Genomic DNA, 25,617 nt, shown 5'->3' on the forward strand with positions numbered 1-25,617 from the left:
ACTACGTAATTCTTTTTGAATTTTTTAATATTCTTTTCTTCTACTTCTAAAACACAGATAATTCTTAAAGATTATTTTATTCTTTTCTGTTAGATTGGTTCAAATTTAGTCGGATAGTCCCAGATGAGTATGACATAAACATTATTCTGAGTTTTAAAGTCTGATTTACCTAAGGCAATCTAGATATATCTAATTTGTAAATCAGTCTGCAGTATTTACGTATACCATAGCAATGAGCTATCTTCTAAGTAAAACCATGTTCTTTCATATACAAACAAGCGTAAATGTGGTAAATTATACACTCAAAGGCAATCTGATTTCAGGCACTATATACAGATTGAGTACCCCTTATCTGAAATGCTTGGGAACAGAAGTATTTTGGATTTGGACTATTCGGATATATGAGAAATCTTGCGGGTGAAACCCAAGCCTAAACGTAAAATTAATTTATGTTTCATGTATACCTTGTACACATAGTTTGAAGGTAATTTTATACAATATTTTAAACAATTTTGTGCATGAAACAAAGTTTGTGTAAAGTACTTAAGTATTTATGTGTGGAATTTTCCACTTGCATCATGTTGGTGGCTAAAACGTTTTGGATTTTGGAGCATTTCAGATTTCCAATTTCCATATTAGGGTTACTCAACTTGCATAAATCTCTAAAGGGTATTTTCTTTTGAAGATGTTCTCTAGCAATCAACTTATGATATCATAATCTAATAATTACTGTTCATTCTTATGAACAGAATCACCACGGCAGATCACCTGAGGTCAGGAGTTCAAGACCAGCCTGGCCCACCTGGCAAAACCCCGTCTCTACTAAAAATACAATAACTAGCCGGGCGTGGTGGCAGGCACCTGTAATCCCAGCTACTTGGGGGGGCTGAGGCGGGAAAATCGCTTGAACCCGGGAGGTGGAGGTTGCAGTGAGTCGAGATCGCACCATTGCACTCCAGACTGGGTGACAGAGCAAGACTCTGTTTCAAAAAAAAAAAAAAAAAAAAGAAAAAGAAAAGAAAAATAAATGGCAGACTTGGGCACAGTGGCTCATGCTGTAATCCCAGGAGGTTGAGGCAGAAGGATCACTTGAGGATAGGAACTTGAGACCAGCCTGAGAAACACAGCAAGAGCTTGTCTTTAAAACAGTTTTTAAACTTTAGTTGGGCATGGTGAGAGACCCCATCTCTTAGAACACCTATTTTTTCCTAAGAATGGTATGAAAACAATTTATATACGCCATTTCTATTGTTCATATCTATTGGCCGAGTAGGTTTTATTAACCCCACTTGATGGATTTGGAAATGAAGGTTAAATGACTTACCCAAGGCTACACAGCTAGTGTTGAAGCCAAGATTGAGCTTCAATCTGACTACAAGGCCAAAGCTCTTTCTCCCACATCACACTGCCAATTAATGCCATCAACTTTACCCCATGCCAGTGTTATTCTAATCAAAACCTTACCAAACTATTCACTGATCCCTCCCCTCCCCTCAAAAAAACACACATAAAAATTAAAGCTTTCATACTCTTCAATCTTTTGGCGACGAGCCTCACAATCTTCTCTATAAATCTGTATCTTGGGTCGGTAAACATATTGACTTAACATCAGGTCTTCTGGAGTAGGTGGTGTGTTTATAGTAAACTGGAAAAAAAAAAATTCAGTCCCTTAGAACTGGTATCTTGTAGAAAAACCATATATAAGAATTAACTCAAATTTCAGAGTGCCTATTTTAAAACATTCTACAAAGAAAAATTTGACATATTCCATCAAGTTCATAATGCCAGTAAGCAAAAAATTGGAATCTGAATTCAAGTCTCTGACTTCTAAGTCCCTTTCCCCATAGATGTTTACTGGAACTGTGGTTTTTCTTACTCACATGGGAATGACAGTAGTTTGAATATGGCTATGTTAAGAAAATAAATACTACCTAAAAATTCAAACTTACCAGGAACGCTTTTTAATTTTTTTTTTTTTAAGCCAGTTTCCTAGTAACTATTCCCATTCTCTAGCCATAATCCTTACTCTATCCCAAGCTGAACTCAAACTTTTCTGGCATATCCTCCAATTACAAAATAAGACAGGGAAAATTTGGTTATTTAAAAATGTTTTTATAGCACTAATCCAATGGCTTTGATGTCCTTGATGCAGTATTGAAAAAATCAAGTCAGGGCCAGGTTTGGTGGATCACACCTGTAATCCCAGCACTTTGGGAGGTGGCAGGCAGATCACTTGAGGTCAGGAGTTTGAGACCAGCCTGGCCAAATGGTGAAACCCTGTCTCTTCTAAAAATACAAAAATTAGCTGGGCGTGGTGGCACGCCTATAGTCCCAGCTACTCTGGAAGCTGAAGCAGGAGAACTGCTTGAGCCCGGGAGGTGTAGGTTGCAGTGAGCCAAGATTCCACCACTGCACTCCAGCCTGGGCAACAGAGCAAGATTCAGTCAAAAAAAAAAAAAAAACAAAAACAAAAAAAAAAAACAAAAGAAAAGAAAAGAAAGAAAAGAAAGAAAGAAAAGATAAAAATCAAGTCAGTTCCTTATTTACAAAATCAAACAAAACCCCACAAATGAACCTCCAACTCCGAGGCTCAAGCGATCTTCCTGCCTCATCCTCTCCAGTAGCTAGGAGTACAGGTGTGTCACCATGCCTGGCTAATTTTAAAATTTTTTGTAGAGATGGGGTCTTGCTACGTTGCCCCAGCAATTCGTTGTTTCGAATTCCTGGCCTCAAGTGATTCTCCTACCTCAACCCTCCCAAAGCACTGGATTACAGATGTTAGCCACTGTCTCCAGCTATGACTAGACTTTTTTTTTTTTTGAGATGGGGTCTGGCTGTCACCTAGGCTGCAGTGTAATGGTGTGGATCACGGCTCATTGCAGCCTCAGCCTCCCGGGATCAAGCAATTCCCCCAGCCTCAGTCTGCCAAGAAACTAGGACTACAGGTGCATGCCAGCCACCACGCTTGGCTAATTAAAACGAAATTTTTTTTCCTTTTTTTTTTTTTGAGATTAAGTTTTGCTCTTGTTGCTCAGGCTGGAGTGCAGTGGAGTGATTTCAGCTCATTGCAACCTCCACCTCCTGGCTTCAAGCGATTCTCCTATCTCAGCCTCCATAGTAGCTGGGATTACAGGTGTGTGGCCACCATGCCTGGCTACTTTTGTATTTTTAGTAGATATGGGGTTTCACCATGTTGGCCAGGCTGGTCTCGAACCCCTGGCCTCAGGTGATCTGCCCCACCTCGGCTTCCCAAAATGCTGGGATTACAGACATAAGCCATCATGCTCGGCCAAATTTTTTTTTTTTTAGGTATGGGGTTTTGCTTGCGTTACCCAGGATGGTCTCAAACTCCTAGACTCAAGTGATCCTCTTGCTCTGGTCTCCCAAAGTGCTGGGATTACGAGCATGAGCCACTGCACCCAGCCAAAAAAAAAAAAAAGATTTTTTTTTTTTTTTTTTTGAGGCGGGAGTCTCGCTGTCGCCCGGACTGGAGTGCAGTGGCCAGATCTCAGCTCACTGCAAGCTCCGCCTCCCGGGTTTACGCCATTCTCCTGCTTCAGCCTCCCGAGTAGCTGGGACTACAGGCGCCCGCCACCTCGCCCAGCTAGTTTTTGTATTTTTAGTAGAGACGGGTTTTCACCGTGTTAGCCAGGATGGTCTCGATCTCCTGACCTCATGATTCGCCCGTCTCGGCCTCCCAAAGTGCTGGGATTACAGGCTTGAGCCACCGCGCCCGGCCAAAAAAAAAGATTTTTAAGGCTAGACTTAAACATAACAATCAAAACTGTATGTACTGGTTAAAAAAGAAATGGAAGGCTGGGCACAGTGGCTCATGCCTGTAATCCCAGCACTTTGGGAGGCCGGGGCGGGCGGATCACCCGAGTTTGGGAGTTCATAACCAGTCTGACTAACAATAGAGAAATCCTGTCTCTACTAAAAATACAAAATTAGCCGGGTGTGGTAGCGCATCCTGTAATCCCAGCTACTCCGGGAAGCTGAGGCAGGAGAATTGCTTAAACCCGGGAGGTGGAGGTTGCAGTGAACCAAGATAGCGCCATTGCACTCCAGCCTGGGCAACAAGAGCAAAACTCTATCTCAAAAAAAAAAAAAAAAAAAACAGAAAAAAGAAAAAAAAAAGAAATGGCAGACGGGCGTGGTAGCTCACGCCTGTAATCCCAACACTTTGGGAGGCCAAGGCAGGCAGATCACCTGAGGTCAGGAGTTCAAGACCAGCCTGGCCCACCTGGCAAAACCCCATCTCTACTAAAAAATACAATAACTAGCCGGGCGTGGTGGCAGGCACCTGTAATCCCAGCTACTTGGGGGGCTGAGGCGGGAAAATCGCTTGAAACCCGGGAGGTGGAGGTTGCAGTGAGTCGAGATCGCACCATTGCACTCCAGACTGGGTGACAGAGCAAGACTCTGTCTCAAAAAAAAAAAAAAAGAAAAGAAAAATAAATGGCAGACTTGGGCACAGTGGCTCATGCTGTAATCCCAGGAGGTTGAGGCAGAAGGATCACTTGAGGATAGGAACTTGAGACCAGCCTGAGAAACACAGCAAGAGCTTGTCTTTAAAACAGTTTTTAAACTTTAGTTGGGCATGGTGAGAGACCCCATCTCTAAATATAAATATGACAACACTAGAACCCAGATTATCCTCCCCTCCCCTCTCCTTTTTCCCTTTTCCCTCTTCCCTCTTCTCTTCTCTTCTTTCTTTTCGGAGATGGAGTCTCGCTCTGTCACCCAGGCTGGAGTGCAGTGGTGTGATCTTGGCTCACTGTAACTTCTGCCTCCTGGGTTCAAGGTTGAGGCAATTCTCCTGCCTCAGTCTCCCGAGTAGCTGGGACTACAGGTGCATGCTGCCATACCTGGCTACTTTTTTGTATTTTTAGTAGAGACAGGGTTTCACCATGTTGCCCAGGCTGGTCTCGAACTCCTGAGCTCAGGCAATCTGCCTGCCTTGGCTTCCCAAAGTGCTGAGATTACAGGTGTGAGCCACCGTGCCCAGTTAAGTATTGTGGAATTTTTTCAGATTTTTGGAATATTGCATATACATAATGAGATATCCTGGGGATGGAACGTGTCTATACACGAAATTAATTTATGTTTCATATACATCTTTTTTTTTTTGAGACGGAGTCTTGCTCTGTCGCCCAGCCTGGAATGCAGCGGTGCGATCTCGGCTCACTGCAAGCTCCGCCTCCCGGGTTCACGCCATTCTCCTGCCTCAGCCTCCCGAGTAGCTGGGACTACAGGCGCCTGCCACCTCGCCCGGCTAGTTTTTTTGTATTTTTTAGTAGAGACGGGGTTTCACACCGTGTTAGCCAGGGTGGTCTCGATCTCGTGATCTTGTGATCCGCCCGTCTCGGCCTCCCAAAGTGCTGGGATTACAGGCTTGAGCCACCGCGCCTGGCTTCATATATATCTTATACTCATAGCCTGACAGTAATTTCATACAATATTTTAAATAATTTGCATGAAACAAAGCTTATATACATTGAACCATCATAAAGCAAAGGTATCACTACCTCAGCCACCCATGTGGACTATCTGTGGCTGTTTGGCATCACCATCATTCCTGACTCACAGTACATTTTGACAGCAACCCATTCATTACATGAGGTCAGGTGTGAAATTTTCCATTTGTGGCATCACGTCAGCACTTAAAAATTTTGGGTTTTAGAGCATTTCAGATTTTTGATTTTTTGGATTAGGGATGCTCAACCTGGAGTATATCACTTCTTTACAACCCCTAATGAATTAATGGCTGCATACACGTCATCACCAGACATTATCCTAATGGATTACAACTATGAAGTAAACTTGAAAAAAAAAAAAAAAAACCCTGTTAATCTGATCAGCCTATCATCAATTTACAAAAAAAAAACAAGGGTAGAGAAATATTTGGGCATGCACAATTAGCAACATCTGGACTGTGGTAAACTCTACAGGAAAAACCCAATTTCTTCATTAAAAGGAAGGAAAGAAAGAAAAAAATGAAGATTAAAAATATTTTTAAAATACAAAAAAAAAAAGACAAAAAGAGAAAAAGAGATTGAAAAGGACCTTATAGATTATAAGACTAAAGAGAGATTTCAACTAATTGGCAATGTTTGAATCTCATTTGGATCCCAAGATAACAAACTGGGGCAAAAAAAAGGCATAAGACGATCAGGGAAATATAAACACTGACTGAATAATCAATCATTTATAGTATGATTATGACATTGGATATGTTTTTAAAATAAGAGTCTTCATCTCTTTAGGAAATATATACTGAAATATTTATAGATTGATGATGTTTGGGGTTTGCATCACAATAATGGGGGGCAGGGGAAATTTCTATACACAAAATTAATTTATGTTTCATATATATCTTTTTTTTTTTTTTTTTTTTTGAGACGGAGTCTCACTCTGTTGCTCAGGCTGGAGCTCAGTGGCATGATCTCAGCTCACTGCAGCCTCCATCTCCCTGGTTCAAGTGATTCTCCCACTTCAGCCTTGCGAGTAGCTGGGACTACAGGCATGCACCACCACTTTTCAGCTAATTTTAGTATTTTTTTGGTAGAGCAGGGTTTCACCATGTTGGCTAGGCTGGTCTCGAACTCCTGACCTCAAGTGATCCTCCTGCCTAGGCCTCCCAAAGTACTGGGATTACAGGTATGAGCCATAGCACCAAGACAAGAGGTGATAATTTCTGAAGTTGGGTGATAGACACATAGGGGGTTAATAAAACTATTCTCTATTTTCTGATATGTTTGAAATTTCCTATAATACTAACATTTTTTTTAAAAGGAGGTTTCATCATAAACTTTCATAACACATAAAGGGAAGCACAAGATGACGTTCCAGAGATCTGCCAGGAACTCACACCTGTAATCCCAGCACTTTGGCACTTTGGGAGGCCGAGGTGGGCAGATCACCTGAGGTCAGGAGTTCGAGACCAGCCTGGCCAACATGGCGAAATCCCATGTCTACTAAAAATAGAAAAATTAGCCAGGCATGGTGTTGGGCACCTGTAACCCCAGCTACTGGGGAGGCTGAGGCAGGGAGAATCACTTGAACCTGGGAAGTGGAGGTTGCAGTGAGCTGAGATCACACCACTGCACTCCAGCCTGGGCGACAGAGTGAGACTCTGACTCAAAAAAAAAAAAAAAAAAAAAAAAACCAAAAAAACCACAACAGTTCCTCAACCTTATACGGGATGTGAGTTACAGTGCTTTGCCCTGAGTCACTACATGAGCATGCAGGGGGTCATGGGCCTCTACAATAGCATCTTCTGCTCATGCTGCCAACTGAGTTCCTGCCACTGTACGTATATATGGGAGCTGTGTACATGTCTATGAGGGCTGGCACACATCTCTCCCCCTGCCTCAAGAATACATTCCCCAGGTGGGTGCGGTGGCTCACGCCTATAATCTCGGCACTTTGGGAGGCCAAGGTGGGCAGATCATCTGAGGTTGGGAGTTTGAGACCAGCCTGACCAATACGGGGAAACCCCACCTCTACTAAAAATACAAAATTAACCAGGCGTGATAGCACATGCCTGTAATCCTAGCTACTTGCGAGGCTGAGGCAGGAGAATCGCTTGAACCCGGGAAGTGGAGGTTGCAGTGAGCCGAGATCGTGCCACCGCACTCCAGCCTGGTCAAGAAGGGCGAAATTTCATTTCAAAAAAAAAAAAAAAAAAAAAAAAAAAAATTCCCAAATTCCTCTACCCTAAAAGAGCCACAGTCATTTAAATCCTGAAACAGATTCCCACAGCCATGAACCTCATTTTCCATGGTCCATATATAATCCATCTCTTTGGCCTTTTCCTATTTTGGGATTATCAACTTCTTTCCTGAAGTACCCTGAACTCTCTTCCCATTTTGATAAGTTTGTTCCCACATGTATTTTCCTATCATTGCCCCTCCTGACTTCAGCAAGACCTGGGAGGAAAGGGGAAGATTCATAACATCAATTTGTCAAGGATCAATTCGTAAAGCATCCTCTCCCTCCTTCACCCTGCCAGCATCCTCTCTGTTCCAATCCTTCCCCTCTGCTCTCCTCTGTTTGGTCTTCGTCCCCTGATAGTCTTTCTACTTTTCTTATAAAGGGAAAGTAAAAAGAGTATTAGCCCCTGGATGCACACTTAAGCTCCTTTCTCCTCCCTATCTACAGCTGAGGCAAGAGGATTCTACTGGCAAGGGGTAGCTATCATGGCAATGAGGCTGAAGCCCAAAAGGGTTGTGCCCATCTTCCCAATTTCTATTCTTGATTTACCTTTCACATTCAAATATATAATTCTCCAGGAATTGATTTGTTTCTAAACAGCTTTATGGAGATATAATTCACATACAATGCAATCCATCCATTTAAGTATACAATTAAATGAATTTTAAAGTATATTCACGTGCCAGGCGCGGTGGCTCATGCCTGTAATCCCAGCACTTTGGGAGGCCAAGGTGGGCAGATCACGAGGTCAAGAGTTCTAGACCAGCCTGGCCAAAAGGGTGAAACCCTATATTTACTAAGAACACAAAAATTGGCAAGGTGTGGTGGCATGTGCCTGTAATCCCAGGTACTTGGGAGGCTGAGGCAGGAGAATCTCCTGAACCTGGAAGGCGGAGGTTGCAGTGAGCTGAGATCGTGCCACTGCACTCCAGCCTGGGCAACAAGAGTGAAACTTGGTCTCAAAAACAAACAAACAACAACAATAACAAAAACCTAAGATACAAACACACACATTAGCCTAGGCCTACACAGGCTCAAAATCATTAATATCATTGTCTTCTACCTCCACTTCTTGTTCTACTGGAAGGTCTGGAGGAACAGTAACACCCATGGAGCTATCATCTCCTATGATAACAATGCCTTCTTTTGGAATAACTCCTGCAGGACTTGCCTGAGGCTGTTTTACAGTTAATTTGTTTTATTTATAAGTTGGAGCACACTCTAAAATAACAATAAGGGCCAGGCATGGTGTCTTGCACCTGCAATCCCAGTACTTTGAGGGGCAAGATAGGATTGCTTGAGGCCAGGAATTTGATACCAGCCTGGTCGACATAGGGAGACCGCATCTCTATGAAATATTTAAAAATTAGCCAGGTGTGGTGGCTTGTGCCAATAATCCTAGCTACTTGGGAGGCTGAGGCAAGAGAATCACTTGAGCACCGGAGTTTGAGGCTGCAGTGAGCCAAGGTCATTATACTCTGGCCTGGGTGACAAAGTGAGATTCTAGTTCAAAAAAATAAAATAACATAACAATAAAGAGTACAGTATAGGCCAGGTGCGGTGGCTCAAGCCTGTAATCCTAGCACTTTGGGAGGCCGAGACAGGCGGATCACAAGGTCAGGAGATTGAGACCATCCTGGTTAATCTGGTGAAACCCCATCTCTACTAAAAAATACAAAAAACCAGCCGGGCGAGGTGGCGGGCGCCTGTAGTCCCAGCTACTCAGGAGGCTGAGGCAGGAGAATGGCGTAAACCCGGGAGGTGGAGCTTGCAGTGAGCTGAGATCCGGCCACTGCACTTCAGCCCGGGCAACAGAGCGAGACTCCGTCTCAAAAAAAAAAAAAAAAAAAGAGTACAGTATAGTAAATACATAAAACAGCAACCTAATGGTTTGTCATCTTTATCAAGTACTATTTTACTGTACATAATTATAGGTACTACCCTTTAATAGGAATGGCAGCACAGGTTTGTTTACATTAGCATCACCACAAACATGTGAGTAATGTGTTGTGCTACAACATCACAATGTCACTAGACAATGGGAATTTTCCAGCTCCATTATAATTTTTTTTTTTTTTTTGAGACAGTTTTGCTCTGTTGCCCAGGCTGGAGTGCAGTGGCGTGACCTTGGCTTAATGCAGCCTCCACCTCCTGGGTTCAAGAGATTCAGTAGCTGGGACTCCAGGCACATGCCATTATGCCTGGCTAATTTTTGTAGAGACAGGGTTTTGCCATGTTGGCCAGGCTGGTCTCAAACTCCTGGCCTCAAATGATCCACCCGCCTTGGCCTCCCAAAGTGCTGGGATTATAGGTGTGAGCCACCATGCCTGGCCTCCATAAAAATCTTATGGGACCACCTGTGTATATGTGGTTCGCTGTTGACCAAAATGTCCCTATGCAGCACATGACTGTTATTTGGAAAAATATCTTTCAGATCCTTTGATCATTTTTAAATTGGGTTGTATTTTATTTATTTATTTAAATAGAGACAGGGTCTCACTATGTTTTATTTATTTATTTAAATAGAGATGGGGTCTCACTATGTTGCCCAGGCTGGTCTCAAACTCCTGAGCTCAAGCAGTCCTCTAGTCTAGGCCACTCAAACTGCTAAGATTACAGGCATGAGCTACCAAGCCAGGCCTAAATTGGACTGTATTTTTATTATTGAGTTGTAAGAGTTCTTTATCTATTTTGGATAAAGCTTCTTATCAGATGTATGATTTCAACTGTTTTCTTGCATTCTGTGGGTTGCCTTTTCACTTTCTTGTTTTTTTTTTTGTTTTTTGTTTTTTGTTTTTGAGACAGGGTCCAGCTCTATCTCCAAGGTTGGAGTTCAGTGCTACAATCTTGGCTCCTTGCAAGTTCTGCCTCCTGGGCTCAAGTCATCCTCCCACTTCAGCCTCCCGAGTAGCTGGGACTACAGGCACGTGCAACCAGGCCTGGCTAATTATTTTATTTTGTACAGGATTTTTCCTGTTGCCCAGTCTGGTCTCAAACTCCTAGGGTCAAGCAATCCTCCCACCTCACATTACAGATGTGAGCCATGGCACCCATCAAAAAATTATTTTGATCTCTTTTAATCTATGAGTATGTATTCTTTCTTAATCTTCTATATTTCGGCTTTCTCTTTTTTCATTCATTCATTTAATTAAAAGATGTGGGGGGGTCTCGCTATGTTGCCCAGGCTGGTCTTGAACTCTTAGTTTTAAGTGATCTCCCCTCCTCAGCCTCCCACGTAGCCAGAACTACAGGAACCAGCCACTGTGTGCAGCTGCTTGTTTCTTCTTAATTAGACTCCTCAGGAGTTTTCTTTTTTTTTTTTTTTGAGACGGAGTCTCGCTCTGTCGCCCAGGCTGGAGTGCAGTGGCCGGATCTCAGCTCACTGCAAGCTCCGCCTCCCGGGTTTACGCCATTCTCCTGCCTCAGCCTCCCGAGTAGCTGGGACTACAGGCGCCGCCACCCTCGCCCGGCTAGTTTTTTTTTTTGTATTTTTTAGTAGAGACGGGGTTTCACCGCGTTAGCCAGGATGGTCTCGATCTCCTGACCTCCTGATCTGCCCGCCTTGGCCTCCCAAAGTGCTGGGATTACAGGCTTGAGTCACCGCGCCCGGCCAGGAGTTTTCTAATTTTATCGTCTTTTCGAAGTACAGCTTTTGGATTTATTCTTTTGTTGTTGTTGTTGAGATGGGGTCTTGTTCTGTTGACCAGGCTGGAGGGCAGTGGTGCAATCACGGCTCACTGCAGCCTTGAACCCCTAGGCTCAAGAGATCCTCCCATGACAGCCTCCTGAGTAGTTGGGACCACAGTCACAGGCCACTACACTTGGCCAATTTTAAAATTTTCTGTAGAGACAGGGTCTCCCTATTTTCCCGAGGCTGGTCTCAAACTCCTGAGCTCAAGCATTCCTCTCGCCTTGGTCTCTCAAAGTGCTGAAATTATAGGTGTGAGCCACCACGCCTGGCCTGGATTTATCCTTTCCACCAATTTTTGTTTTCTATTTCATTAGCTCCACTTTTTTTTTTTTATTTTTTTTTTATTTTTATTTTTTTTTGAGACGGAGTCTCGCTCTGTTGCCCAGGCTGGAGTGCAGTGGCCAGATCTCAGCTCACTGCAAGCTCCGCCTCCCGGGTTTACGCCATTCTCCTGCCTCAGCCTCCCAAGTAGCTGGGACTACAGCGCCCGCCAACTCGCCCGGCTAGTTTTTTGTATTTTTTAGTAGAGACAGGGTTTCGCCGTGTTAGCTAGGTTGGTCTCGATCTCCTGACCTTGCGATCTACCCGTCTTGGCCTCCCAAAGTGCTGGGATTACAGGCTTGAGCCACCGCGCCCGGCCCCACTTTTTACCTATATTAATTCTTTCTATTTTTTTTGTGGATATTATGAGTATTAAAAATAATCTGGCTGGGCATGGTGGCTCATGCCTGTAATTATAGCACTTTAGGAGGCCAAAGTGGGTGGACTGCTTAAGCCCAGGAGCTCAAGAACAGCCTGGGCAACATAGCAAGATCTTGTCTCTAAAAGTAAATAAATGAATAAAAATTTCTTTAGTTTTAGACTCCATGACAACAAAGATATCTAAGACTTTTAATTCCTGCTAAGTATAGCTTTTGCTATATGTCCCACAGATTAGCCATTAAATATTCTCCTTTATTAGAAATAGTTTCAACTTATCTGATCTAGGAATTATCTAGAAGTGTTTCCTGTTTTTTTACCCAACTACATTGTCTACAACGGCAGTTCCCAACCTTTTTGGCACCAGGGACCAGTTTCATGGAAGACAATTTCTCCAAGGACCAGGAAGAGGGGATAGCCTCAGGATGATTCAAGCACACTACATTTATTCTGAACTTTCTTTTTTTTTTTTTTTGAGACAGGATCCGGCTTTGTTGCCTAGGCTGGAGTGCAGTGGTGCAATACTGGCTCAATGCAACCTCCACTTCCTGGGCTCAAGCCATCCTCCCACCTCAACCTCCCAAGTAGCTGGGACGACAGGTGTGTGCCACCATGCCCAGCTAATTTTTGTATTGTTTTAGACACGGGTTTAGCCATGTTGGTCAGACTGGTCTTGAACTCCTAAGCTCGGGTGATCTGTCTGGCTGGGCCTCCCAAAGTGCTGGGATTACAGGTGTGAGCCACCATGCCCAGTCTAAACTTTATTTCTATTATTACTACTTTGTAATATATAATGAAATAATTATATAACTCATCATAATATAGCATCTGTGGGAGCCCTAAGATTATTTTCTTGCAACTAGATGGTCCCATCTGGGGGTGATAGGAGGCACTGACAGATAATCATGTATTAGATTCTCTTAAGGGGTGTGCAACCTAGATCCTTCATGTGTGCAGTTCACAATAGGGTTCATACTTCTATGAGAATCTAACGCCACTGCTGATCTGAAAGGAGGCAGAGCTCAGTTGGTAATGCAAGCAATGGGAAGTGGCTATAAATACAGATGAAGCTTTGTTTGCTCCACCACCATTCACCTCCTGCTATACGGCCCAGTTCCTAACCCCAGGGGTTGGGGACACTTTGTCTACAAGATACTGTGTTTCTTAATTTCTAAGAATCTCAGAATGTTTTGGTTCTTTTATTAGTTCTAAATTGTATTGGATCAAGATTAGATTATGTAGTCTCTATAAAACCTCCATTTTAAAAAATTTATTAATGTTTCTTTGTGGCCAAGGGTATAACTAACTTTTGGAAACGTTTGATAGACTTAAGAGAAAAAATATTCCTCGGCCAGGTGCGGTGGCTCAAGCCTGTAATCCCAGCACTTTGGGAGGCCGAGACGGGGGGATCACGAGGTCTGGAGATCAAGACCATCCTGGCTAACATGGTGAAACCCCGTCTCTACTAAAAAATACAAAAATCTAGCCGGGTGAGGTGGTGAATGCCTGTAGTCCCAGCTACTCGGGAGGCTGAGGCAGGAGAATGGCGTAAACCCAGGAGGCGGAGCTTGCCGTGAGCTGAGATCCAGCCACTGCACTCCAGCCTGGGCGACAGAGCAAGACTCCGTCTCAAAAAAAAAAAGAGAAAAAATATTCCTATGTAAGGAATATAAGTTTTTCTATTAATCTTTTAAATTGAGTTTGTTGACTGTATTATTCAAATATTTATGATTTTTATCCAGTTTACGTATTTTTGATTTTGAAAACTGTTCATTAAAAACCTCTGCTACCCTTAGATTTTTATAATGGAGGAAAAAGCACATTTAGTTTTGTAATCAAGAAAATGTATCAAAAAAATAGATGGCAAGGAATGAAGGGAAAATTCAAATTTTATCTTATCAAAATCCATGATAAAAAAATTCATGTGAAAATTTTTGTTTTTTGTTTATGCTAATAACAAATCTCTCTACTATAAGAAAACTCTCGGCTGGGCATGGTGGCTCACACTTGTAATTACAGCACTTTGGGAGGCTGAGGTGGGTGGATCACGAGATCAGGAGTTCGAGACCAGGCTGGCCAATACAATGAAACCCTGTCTCTACAAAAATACAAAAATTAGCTGGGTGTGGTGGCACGTGCCTGTAGTCTCAGCTACTCAGGAGGCTGAGGCAAGAGAATCACTTGAACCCAGGAGACAGAGGTTGCAGTGAGCCGAGATCATGCCGCTGCACTCCAGCCTGGGCAACAGAGCGAGACTCTGTCTCAAAAAAAAAAAAAAAGAAAGAAAACTCTCTATAGGAAAATTTGCTCTCTTCCATTCTTTGTGTGCTTTTAAATAAATGTTTGCTTTGATGCAGTTTAGTAAAAAGTGCAACATATTTTAACTGAGATAACCAATTTGCCAAGAAACTGCACTTACATTGCCTGGGAGATTGCTCTGTCGGGGTTTCTGTATCAAGATGTGGACCTGGAGAAGTATAAAGAACTCCCTTATTGTTATTCTCCCATCTTGGAGTTTCTGAGAAAAGAAAAAAAAAGTCCACACGAAAATTCAATGTGATCTCACTTTGATATAACCACCTCATTTGTTTCTAAAAGCTTAAAGTATACTGTATACATTTATGGAAATATCATCCAGCTATCTGCAGGCTATACATGAGCAGATTTTATCTAAGATTATTTCTTAAGGTTATTGAATAACAATAGAGTTTTAAAAATCCCAAAACCCAAAACATACATCTTTTTTTCTCTTTTTTTGAGACAAGGTCTTGCTCTGTCACCCAGCCTGGGGTACAGTTGTGTGATCATGGCTCACTGCAGCCTTGAACTCCTGGGCTCAAGTGATTCTCTTGCCTCAGGCTCCCATGTTGCTGGGATTACAGGCATGCACTACCATGACCAGCCAAAATAAATACCTTTTAATCGTGACTACTACTCCATTTAATTAATTGCTAGGTTGGATCTTTAAGAAAAGTAGTCTTCTGTATATTTGAAATATTTCATAAAACAAAATTTAAAACCAAGAATATTACATGTATTAGAAATGAGATGTTTAAACCTCTTTTCTTTATAAATTAAAAAAAAGAAAAATAATTTTAACATACCTCCCTCAAGCTCTCTTCACAAATAGTATCTCTGAGAAACTGTGATTCCATTTGACTACTGCGGTAAGCTAGAAGTAAAGCAAATTCTGGTGATGAACAAGTCAAAACTGAACTGTAAACTTAACTGTGGTTATCATTCAGATTGTTTCTGATCCTGAAGCCACCCACTGGGATCTTTCTGGGAAGACAGTCATGTAGCACAGCAAAGTATATTATAGCTTTAAGACTCCAGTGTTTCTCCACTAATTATAAGCCCATGAAGGAAATCACTATTTCTCTGTAGTATGTCACTTCTCAGTGCATTACAATAACTAAGAATTAAAAATAAACTAAATATTATTTTACTGATCAACTTTTTATAATCCCAGAAAGGCATATACAACATTCAAGTATTTCCTGAACTGAAAATTACTTATTATTAGTCAAGTAAGCAGAAGGCTGCTATTATTTAGCCTTTATGAAGCTCTTACTGCTGAAGTCCAGACAGGTCCCATCAGCCTTGACTGAATCCAGAGAGCTGCTGCAACTAGATGGGGTCCTGCTCAGGTTTTTTGTCAATACGCTGTTAGCACTTTTATCTATATCCTGTTCAGTATGGTGATCCAAAATCTGAAATTGTCAATTAAGAAATATCATCAAAATAAAATATATACTGTATACTTATGATGAACACTAACATAAATACTACTTCTAACATACAATGTATCTATAATTCATATGAAATATCTTAGTAAAGAATTAGAACAAGTAACAAGCATCTTAAGCCTAATTAGAGTTAAAAGTAATTTTATTGAATGTAACTCTACGGATTATACTGTGTACGCAAATTATTTCTCATTATGTATGGAAGTTAAAACCAGATCCTGTAAGGTATCAAATGTTCACCTATCCAATAATTCAACTACTAGCCACCAAGAGCAGGGCAACCACACTGTAGAAAACCAGACTAGAATATTGGCTGTATGTGGTGGCCCTGGCTAGAGTCCAGACAATAAACTTATTTCCAGGCTTTTCTACTTTCCTCTCCAGCTGACCAAGACTTCTTTAGCTGAATAAGTTATGTGGTCTTGCTTTTACTATTTTAACCATTTGACTTCACAGCTTTAAATGCCATCTTCATCTACCTTCTTACATGCTTTTTGAAAACAACTTTTTTTTTTTTTTTTTTTTTTGAGGAAGAGTCTTAGCTGTCACCCAGGCTGGAGTGCACTGGCGTGATCTCAGCTCACTGCAAGCTCCACCCCCTGGGATCACGCCATTCTCCTGCCTCAGCCTCCCAAGTAGCTGGGACTACGGGCGCCCGCCACCACATCTGGCTAATTTTTTGTATTTTTAGTAGAGACGGGGTTTCATCGTGTTAGCCAGAACGGTCTCGATCTCCTGACCTCGTGATCCACCTGCCTTGGCCACCCAAAGTGCTGGGATTACAGGCGTGAGCTACCATGCCCGGCTGAAAACAATATATTATTTTATCTAAATGCTATTAAGGGAGCTGGGCACAGTGGCTCATGCCTGTAACCTCAGCATTTTGGGAGGCTAAGGCAGGCAGATCACTTGAGGTCAGGAGTTTAAGACCAGCCTGGCCAACATTGTGAAACCCTCTCTCTACTGAAAATACAAAAATTAGCCGGGTGTGGTGGCACATGCCTGTAATCCCAGCTACTCAGGAGGCTGAGAGAGGAGAATCACTTGAACCTAGGAGGCAGTTTGCGGTGAGCCAAAATCACACCACTGCACTCCAGCCTGGGCAACAGAGCAAGACTCGATCTCAAAACACAACAATAATAATAATAAATAAATAAACGCCATTATGGGCTGCGGTGGCTCATGCCTGTAATCCCAGCACTCTGGGAGGTCGAGGTGGGTAGGTCACTTGAGGCCAGGAGTTTGAGACCAGCCTGGCCAACGTGGTGAAACTTCATCTCTACTAAAAACACAAAAATTAGCAGGGCGTTGTGGTGTGCACCCGTACTCCCAGCTACTTGGGAGGCTGAGACATGAGAATCACTTGAACCAGGGAGATGGAGGTTGCAGTGGGCTGAGGTCATTCCACTGCACTCCAGCCTAGGCAACAGAGCAAGGCCCTGTCTCAAAAATAAATGAATGAATAAATGCTATTATGTAAGCTCCATGAGAGTAGATTTTTGTCTGCATTCCCAGCACATAAAACAGTGCCTGGCTGGGCGCAGTGGCTCACGCCTGTAATCCCAGCACTTTGGGACACCGAGGTAGGTGGATCACTTGCAGTCAGGAGTTTGAGACCAGCCTGACCAACATGGTGAAACCCCATCTCTACTAAAAGTACAAAATTAGCTGGGCGTGTTGGCGCACGCCTGTAATCCCAGCTACTTGGGAGGCTGAGGCAGGAGAATCGCTTGGACCCGGGAGGCCAAGGTTGCAGTGAGCCGAGATCATGCCACTGCACCCCAGCCTGGGTGACAGAGCAAGACTCCATCTCAAAAAAAAAAAAAAAAAAGAAAAAACAACAACAACAGTGCCTAAGACATAGCAGATAATCTATACATTTATTGAAAATAGAAGGCAGTCCGGGCGCGGTGGCTCACTCCTGTAATATCAGGACTTTAGCAAGCCAAGGTGGGTGGATCACCTGAGGTCAGGAGTTCAAGACCAGACTGGCCAACATGGCGAAATCCTGTCTCTTCTAAAAATACAAAAAATAGCCAGGCATAATGGCGGGCGCCTGTAATCCCAACTATTCAGAAGGCTGAGGCAGGAAAATCCTTGAACCCAGGAGGGAGAGGTTGTAGCAAGCCAAGACTATACTATTGTACTCCAGCCTGGGTGACAAAAGCAAAACTCCATCTCAAGAAAAGAAAATAGAATGTTAATTTTCATAAAAGTTACTGTTAAATTTTACATTGCTACTTTCTCACAATTTTTTTTTTTTTTTTTTTTTTTGAGGCAGAGTCTCGCTCTGTCGCCCGGACTGGAGTGCAGTGGCCCGATCTCAGCTCACTGCAAGCTCCGCCTCCCGGGTTTGCACCATTCTCCCGCCTCAGCCTCCCGAGTAGCTGGGACTACAGGCGCCCGCCACCTCGCCCAGCTAGTTTTTTTTTTTGTATTTTTAGTAGAGACGGGGTTTCACTGTGTTAGCCAGGATGGTCTCGATCTCCTGACCTCGTGATCCGCCCGTCTCGGCCTCCCAAAGTGCTGGGATTACAGGCTTGAGCCACCGCGCCCGGCCACTTTCTCATAATTTCATGACTAGCCATTGCATGACATTATCTTTCAGAGCCACTGAAATCACCTCCTATGCTTATCTTTTTAACAGAGTTGAAGCTTTGTTTTCTATGAAACTCTGATACTTCCTAATCTGTATTTCTCCGCCTACAAAATTTGGTCTAAGTGACAGATTTTGTTCTCCCCAAGTTACCCAAATAGTACTTGACTTAAAAAAATGTGTCTTCTTTCAATTCATACAAAATGACCCAGGCATTCTCCTACTCACTAAAGAAATAGACTCTCTAAGGCTGGGTGCAATGGTTCACACTTGTAATCCCAGCACTTTGGGAGGCTGAGGCAGGCAGATCACTTGAGGTCAGGAGTTCGAGACCAGCCTGGCCAATATGAGGAAATCCCATCTCTACTAAAAATACAAAAAAAAAAAAAAAAGAAATTAGACAGATGTGGTGCCCGGTGCCTGCAATCCCAGCTACTCGGAAGGCTGAGGCAGGAGAATCACTTGAACCCAGAAGGCGGAGGCTGCAGTGAGCAGAGATGGCACCACTGCACTTTAGCCTGGGCAACAGAGCAAGACTCCATCTCAAAAATAAAATAAAAATAAAAATAAAATTAAAATTAAAAAATAAGGAAAATGGACTCTCAACTTCTACATATCCTTATCAGACAAGGAAATTCAGTCAAGCTTTACTTCATGCAGCTGGCAAAATAGAAAGACTTTTTACTCCCCAAATACAACTCCACTGAAGATGACTTTTCAAGCTATATATACCCTCCCTAGAGATTCTTATATAAAGCCAAATTGACAAATCACTAGAGGTGATAGTATTTACCTTTTGAAATTATACAATCATAACTCTGGCTACTTTTTGTACAATTTTCCATTTAATTTTTTTGTATTTGTCACTTTAAATTGCTTTGAAGTCTAGCTGTTAGTCAATTAATTCCTGAAGGTTCTACATAATACTTCTCCAGCCCTATAAGTGGAAATAATCATTTTCTGCTTACCCGAGACTAAGATTAAAATTCGAGAATACCCACAATTTAAAAAAACAAAACAAAACCCAAAACTCAAGAATATTCCTTGGTTCAAGACAGAGCTCACCTCCTGATCTTGCGTAGTATCACTAAAGTTAATCTCATTTTTTCTGATTTTTTTCTCCTTACGAATATCTTCTTCTTCTTGTACCCACGTTCTTTTTTGGCTATTGCAAGTTTTTTCCATTTTATTTTCATATGGTGAAATATCTTTTTGGTATGTCTTAATCAAAGCCTTTTCCTCAGTTTCTATGTTAATAGAGTCTGAAGAATTGATCTCATCAGGATATATAGGAAGATTTTCCTCATTTATATATTGAGAAGGACTTAGGTTCATTTTAGCTGCAACAGATCCAATGCCTGAATCTTTGCTGGAGACTGGCTGAATTTCTAAGTGATTTAAATCAGTAGTGTCTGCTGGAATCTGTTCCAGGTCATCAATACCAGTGACACTACAATTTCTCTTGTTTGGCAATCTAGGCAAAAAGATTCCCAAAGAACATCTCCTTACTTTATCTTTAAAAACTGTCTTTGATGGTAGACAGGTGGTTTCAGCTCCATTATGAGACTTTTTATTTTCTTCATCTCTATCTTTAGCATTGCTGGAGATTATGTTAATATTACATATTTCTGTAGCTTGCACTATACTCATATCATTGTGTGCCTTATTCCCTAATTCAAATAATTGCTTTGGAAGGGGTGGTATATGAACAGTTTGAAAAGCTAAGAACTCTTCAGTTTTTCCATTCAAATTATTCAGATTTGGTTTGAAACTATGAAAACATGGAACATTAGATGTAATTACAGGATCTGGTGCTTCTTCAGCATTGACATGAGTTTGTATGACTTGCTTAGTTAAGTCTAAGTTACTGTGGAAATCCAGAGCTGTATTATAGTTAGTTGTTTGAATATTTTCCTTCAGCTCTTTTTCACAGGCTGCAGCAAACCACTTCTCATTATTGAGCATTTTGGGCTTTTCACATATGGATGCAGAGCAATTTCCTATATTTAAACTCTTATTTCCAGCTTTAGACAGTATCACTTCATCTTTATTGATACTACTCTGTCCTTTTTTAGGTAATGGAGGTTGGTCAGTTGAGAAATGAGGCTGAGAAATAACACGAATATCATCAACAAAGACTTTCATTTGATCCTTTTGAAGCTTAAAAGATATTCGCTTTGAATTAAGTTCAGTCATCTCCCCCAGATCTTGACTATATACTAAAGTTTGATTAGCCAATAGATTTCGTGGCTCCTTAATCAGATCTTGATCTTTGTGCAGTGTTATGACACAGTCTAACTGTCCTTTGGTACTGGTTTGAATAACTTCTTCCTTCTCTAACAAAGGACAAGGAGCAGAGAGATGCTGTCCCTCAGATTCCAAGTAATATTCACTGGCAAAATCATTTGCATAAGCACGATCATTTTGCACTGGGCAATTATTGGCTTTTTCCTCATCTTTATCACATAAGGGCATGGCACTACCCTCCAAAATATCAGTACAGGAAATAACATTTGGTAAACAGGAATAATTATCACTGGATCCACAAACAGCAGTTGCATGACTGCTTGTAAAGCCCACATTTCTTCCATCTCTATTATTTAACCGACAGCTTTCAATTTGGGCTTTTTCCAATGTACAGGCCTGTTCTACAACTTTCCCTATGACCTTTTCATCCATAGCAGCATTATGGAATTTGACGATTTCATTAGTAGTTTTATTAGTAGAAGCAAAGAGTTGTTGCTTTTGCTCAGTGTGAACAATTTTGTTTCCTATAGCCAGTGCTTGTTTTTCAGCGATTTCTTGAACACAGCTATTAACCTTAGGAAAGGAAACACCTAAGTTTTTTCCTTTTGCTATTCCAAATTCAGGGTTCTCTTCAAATATTTTCTCTGTGGCTTGACAGTCAATGAAAACAGTATCACAATTGGTGACTTCCAGATCATTGCAATTATCTGTGAATAATACAGTTTTGTCCATAGGCCTAATAGCTATTTCATTTGACAGGGCAGTTTTACATTCTAAGGCAGTTGTGTGACTCCTAGTGACCTCCATGTCATCCTGCCCACATGAATACAAAATAGTTTTAGAAGCCCCTGCAAAAGGCACCAAATGGAAGTCCTCTTTATTCTCTAGGGCACTTTTGTTACCTATTTCCACCATACAACTCTGGGTAATATCCATATCATTTTTATCATTCTCTGAAAATACAATGGTCTTGTCATTTTTTAGCTTAAGGCTTTTTCTTCTCTGACTTTTGCCTGATAGAGGTTCATTGAGCAATCCAGAATTTTGTACAGCTTTGATGTTTTTCCAAGTGGCTGATTTAGACAATACCATGTTATCAGCTACCTCTACAGGGCCCCTATTATTAGACCATTCCTCCAGAGGTGTTCGCTGGCTGTCATTTGCTACTAGACGGTCACTTTCACCATTTTCTGGAAAGAAAACACTCTCCTCAGTAGGAGTACATATCACTTTTGGTGTTCCTAGGCTTTTCCTTTGGGATGGTTCAAAGTTGGGTCGGTCTGTTCTTTCCTTTTCTTGGTAGTCAATGAAAACAGTATGGGACTTTGTCATTTCTAGTTCATCATGATTATCTACAAACACTACAGTTTTGTCCATAGGCCTAGTAGTTATTTCATCTGGTGAGACAGTTTTACATTCTAAGGCAGTTGTGTGACTTCTAGTAATCTCCATGTCATCCTGCCCACATGTATATAAAATCGTTTCAGAAGTTCCTGCCAATGGCACCAAATGACAATCATGTTTCTCTAATAAAGGTCTATGGTTTATTTCTACTGTATAACTCTTAGTGATATCCATATCATTCTTAACATCTTCTGAAAATATAATAGTCTTATCAATTTTTGGTCCGCCAACACTTTTCCTTCCCCAAATGCTGACATTTTGCTTTTCCTTTGGTAATTTAGGTTTCTGTATACTTTCATCCTCTAACACATCCATAATACAGTTAGATTTAAGTACTCCACTTTTTTCTGTGGGACTTTTACCACATTTTTCAACTTTCACAGCTATCTGTCTGCTCGTTGTTGTTAGCTGGCTAGTAGTGTGTTCTAAATTAGTTTTACCAAGTTCTTGTAGTTCAGAAGGACCAAATCCAATGACAACGGTGTGGCTCTTTGTTAGATCCATATTTTGCTCTTCCTCTGAACATATAATCATCTTGTCATGGCAACAGTCAGGTGTGGGATTGCTTAAACTTTTCCTCAGTGGCCCAGCCAGTTTAGAATTGTGGCCTAGTACAGATTTCACTGTATGACTACTTATAGCAGTATCATGATTTTTCATAGAAGATTGTCCTGATGAAAATAATGGCTTTGTGGTAGAAAACAAAGATTGTTCACATGAAACTATATTTCTATTAGCTACTTGTTTATCAAGAACTCCACCACAGTAGACTACATTATGGCTTGCTGCTATCTCCTGATTACAATCAGCTGACTGAGGAGAATCTTTATCAAGGTAGGGCAAAACCTTCAAAACCTGATCTTTGTCTTTGTTCCAGGTATCGGTTAAGCTGTTTTTGGTTATCATGTCTGGCCGTTGAAATGGTTCATTATGACTTTTGGTCATTTCTTCACATTCATCTGAAGAGCTTTTGTTGTGAGAGTGAGATTCACTGGTGGTATTCTCCGGTGCTAGATTATAAGTTGCAAGAGGAACCTGACTTCCTAAGTTACTTGTGTGACATTCAGTCAAATCCATATCTTCACCTGCTAAGAGTTCAGTCTTTCTATCAGTCAATGAAATAGATAAAGGATTTGACAGGCTCTGCTGTATTCTTTCCTTAGATACATGAGGAAGTGAGTTACAATTTACATTCATTTTCCCATCTTCTGATGTGGTCATATGATTTTGGAGCATCATTTCTTTTTCAGGTGTTGGTACAGCTGCTATTTGCACATTTGATTGATCTTGTTTAAAAATTTGATTATCTATTGCAACTGTATGACTCTTGGTAATGTCCATGTTCTCCTCTCCGGAATAAATAGTTTTCTCTGTGAGACAAGACATAGCATCTGGATTGCAATACATTTTAGAATAACCACTGTCATGCTTTAGCAAATTTTTCTCCTCTCTCATACTTGAGAGACATTTGGTCATTTCCATGGCATCATTACAACTAGAATAGAAAACTGTCTTACAACTTTGAATACATGGATTAGAACATACAGATTCTGGGGTCAGGGCTAACATTCTGGCATCTTGATTACAAGTCTGTGAGACTATGTGAGTTTCTGCCCCCATAATATGACTTCTGGTAATACGCATTTTGTCTGCAGGGTTTATGGAAGGGTCTTGAAAAGCAGCATTTTGTTTACTCTTAAAATTTATTTTATTTCCTGAAGCTTTAGTTCCACAACCTGTTGTTACATCCATGGCATTCTGAGTTTGATTTTCTATTTCAGAAAAATTACTTGTAGCAGGTAAAATCTGTATAGTGTGGTTAAATGTCAAGTCCATAAAGTCATTGCCATAAATTGTAATATCATTACCTTTAGATTCCTGTGAGTTGGTCTCACTGGATGTGGGAATCAATGTCTGAATATTGGCTGTATGACACTGGGTGAAATTCATCCCATCATCTTTTTCTCTAAAGATTCTAGTAACATTACTGTTATTCTCATCTTCATTAAGAGATATATGCATTTGATGTATAGAAGAGGCACTATTTGATTCATTGGAATAAACAGGTATCTCAAAATTTTCTTTATCAGGCCCATTAGGAAAAGTATTACATTTTCCTGTTTTCAATCTTTTTATGAAATCATTGAAATTTATTTTATTTTCTGAAGAAGTGCTTTGATTCATGGAAAAATTTACTTCTTTTTTCATTCTTGAGTCCTCAGTGTGAAGCTTTAAATTAGCTAGAAATGATGTGGTATCTATCTTGGTGGACTTTTCACTTTTGGGATTATCTAAAAGGCCTTTGGTAATCATTACAGTATGACTTGATGTCAGGTCCATCTGGTTTTCATCTGAAAAGATGACTGTCTGGTCATTTGCATGTTTCTTTTCATGGTTATGTTCCATAATTGAAAACTATAATGAAAGCAAAATATAAGAGATCAGAACAAAAGCAAACTTTTAAGAAGGCATTTTACAACATGTACATATAAAAAATCCTCAGTGACGGTTTCATAACACATTGGTTTGTTTGAATCTATGGTGTAGTATGTTGCATATAATTTGTCATTAAAAATTATTCTTGGGAGGCCAAGGCAGGTGGATCACGAGGTCAGGAGATCGAGACCATCCTGGCTAACATGGTGAAACCCTGTCTCTACTAAAAAATACAAAAAACAAAATTAGCCGGGTGTGGTGGCGTGCGCCTGTAATCCCAGCTACTCGGGAGGCTGAGACAGGAGAGTGGTGTGAACCCAGAAGGCGGAGCTTGCAGTGAGCTGAGATTGTGCCACTGCATTCCAGCCTGGGCAACAGAGCGAGACTCCGTCTCAAAAAAAAAAAAAAAATTATTCCAGGCTGGGCACAGTGGCTCACACCTGGAATCCAAGTACTTTGGAAGGCTGAGGCAGGAGGACTGCCTGAAGCCAGGAGTAACAAAATAAGATCCTGTGTCTACAAAAAAATTTAAAAATCAGGCACAGTGGTGCATGCTTGTAGTCCCAGCTACTAGGAAGGCTGATGTGGGAGGACTGCTTGAGTCCAGGAGTTTGAGCTGTCATGAGCTAGGATCACACCACTGCACTCCAACTTCAGCAACAAAGTAAGACCCAATCTATTAGGAAAAGAAAAAAAAAATTCTAAAGTCTGTGAGTAATTTACTTTTTAGTGTTATGGGACAAATTAAAAATTCAAGTTTAATTATACACCCACTAGAATGACTAAAAAATTAAAAACACTGACAGCACCAAATGTAAACATGACGAAAATTTTAATTACTATATTGAATAGGTCATTCTTATCCTAAATGTTAAAAGTCTAGGAAAGGCATAAGTCCATGATGGCTAATCTATGTTACATTCTAGACTGGGCTTGGTGGCTCACACTTATAATCCCAACACTCTCGGAAGCCAAGGCAGAAGGGTCCCTTGAGCCCAGGAGTTCAAGACGAGCCTGGGCAACATGGTGAGATCTTGTCTCTACAAAAAAATGAACAAAATTAGCTAGGTATGGTGTCA

General features: G+C 41.2%; 1 protein-coding gene across 1 annotated transcript in view; it reads right to left on the bottom strand.

The window, feature by feature from the left end:
• LOC104659656 (kinetochore scaffold 1) overlaps positions 1–25,617 on the bottom strand; it is a 68,253-nt gene that overhangs the window by 15,913 nt on the left and 26,723 nt on the right. The window contains exons 10-14 of the mRNA XM_030930816.1: positions 19,517–24,517; positions 15,681–15,819; positions 15,211–15,278; positions 14,526–14,624; positions 1,508–1,645 (exon numbers count right to left, since the gene is read on the bottom strand). Coding sequence (XP_030786676.1) covers positions 1,508–1,645; positions 14,526–14,624; positions 15,211–15,278; positions 15,681–15,819; positions 19,517–24,517 — 5,445 coding nt within the window. The remainder of the gene's footprint in view (positions 1–1,507; positions 1,646–14,525; positions 14,625–15,210; positions 15,279–15,680; positions 15,820–19,516; positions 24,518–25,617) is intronic.

The sequence above is a fragment of the Rhinopithecus roxellana genome, chromosome 5 (assembly GCF_007565055.1).
Source record: "Rhinopithecus roxellana isolate Shanxi Qingling chromosome 5, ASM756505v1, whole genome shotgun sequence".
NCBI lineage: Eukaryota > Metazoa > Chordata > Mammalia > Primates > Cercopithecidae > Rhinopithecus > Rhinopithecus roxellana.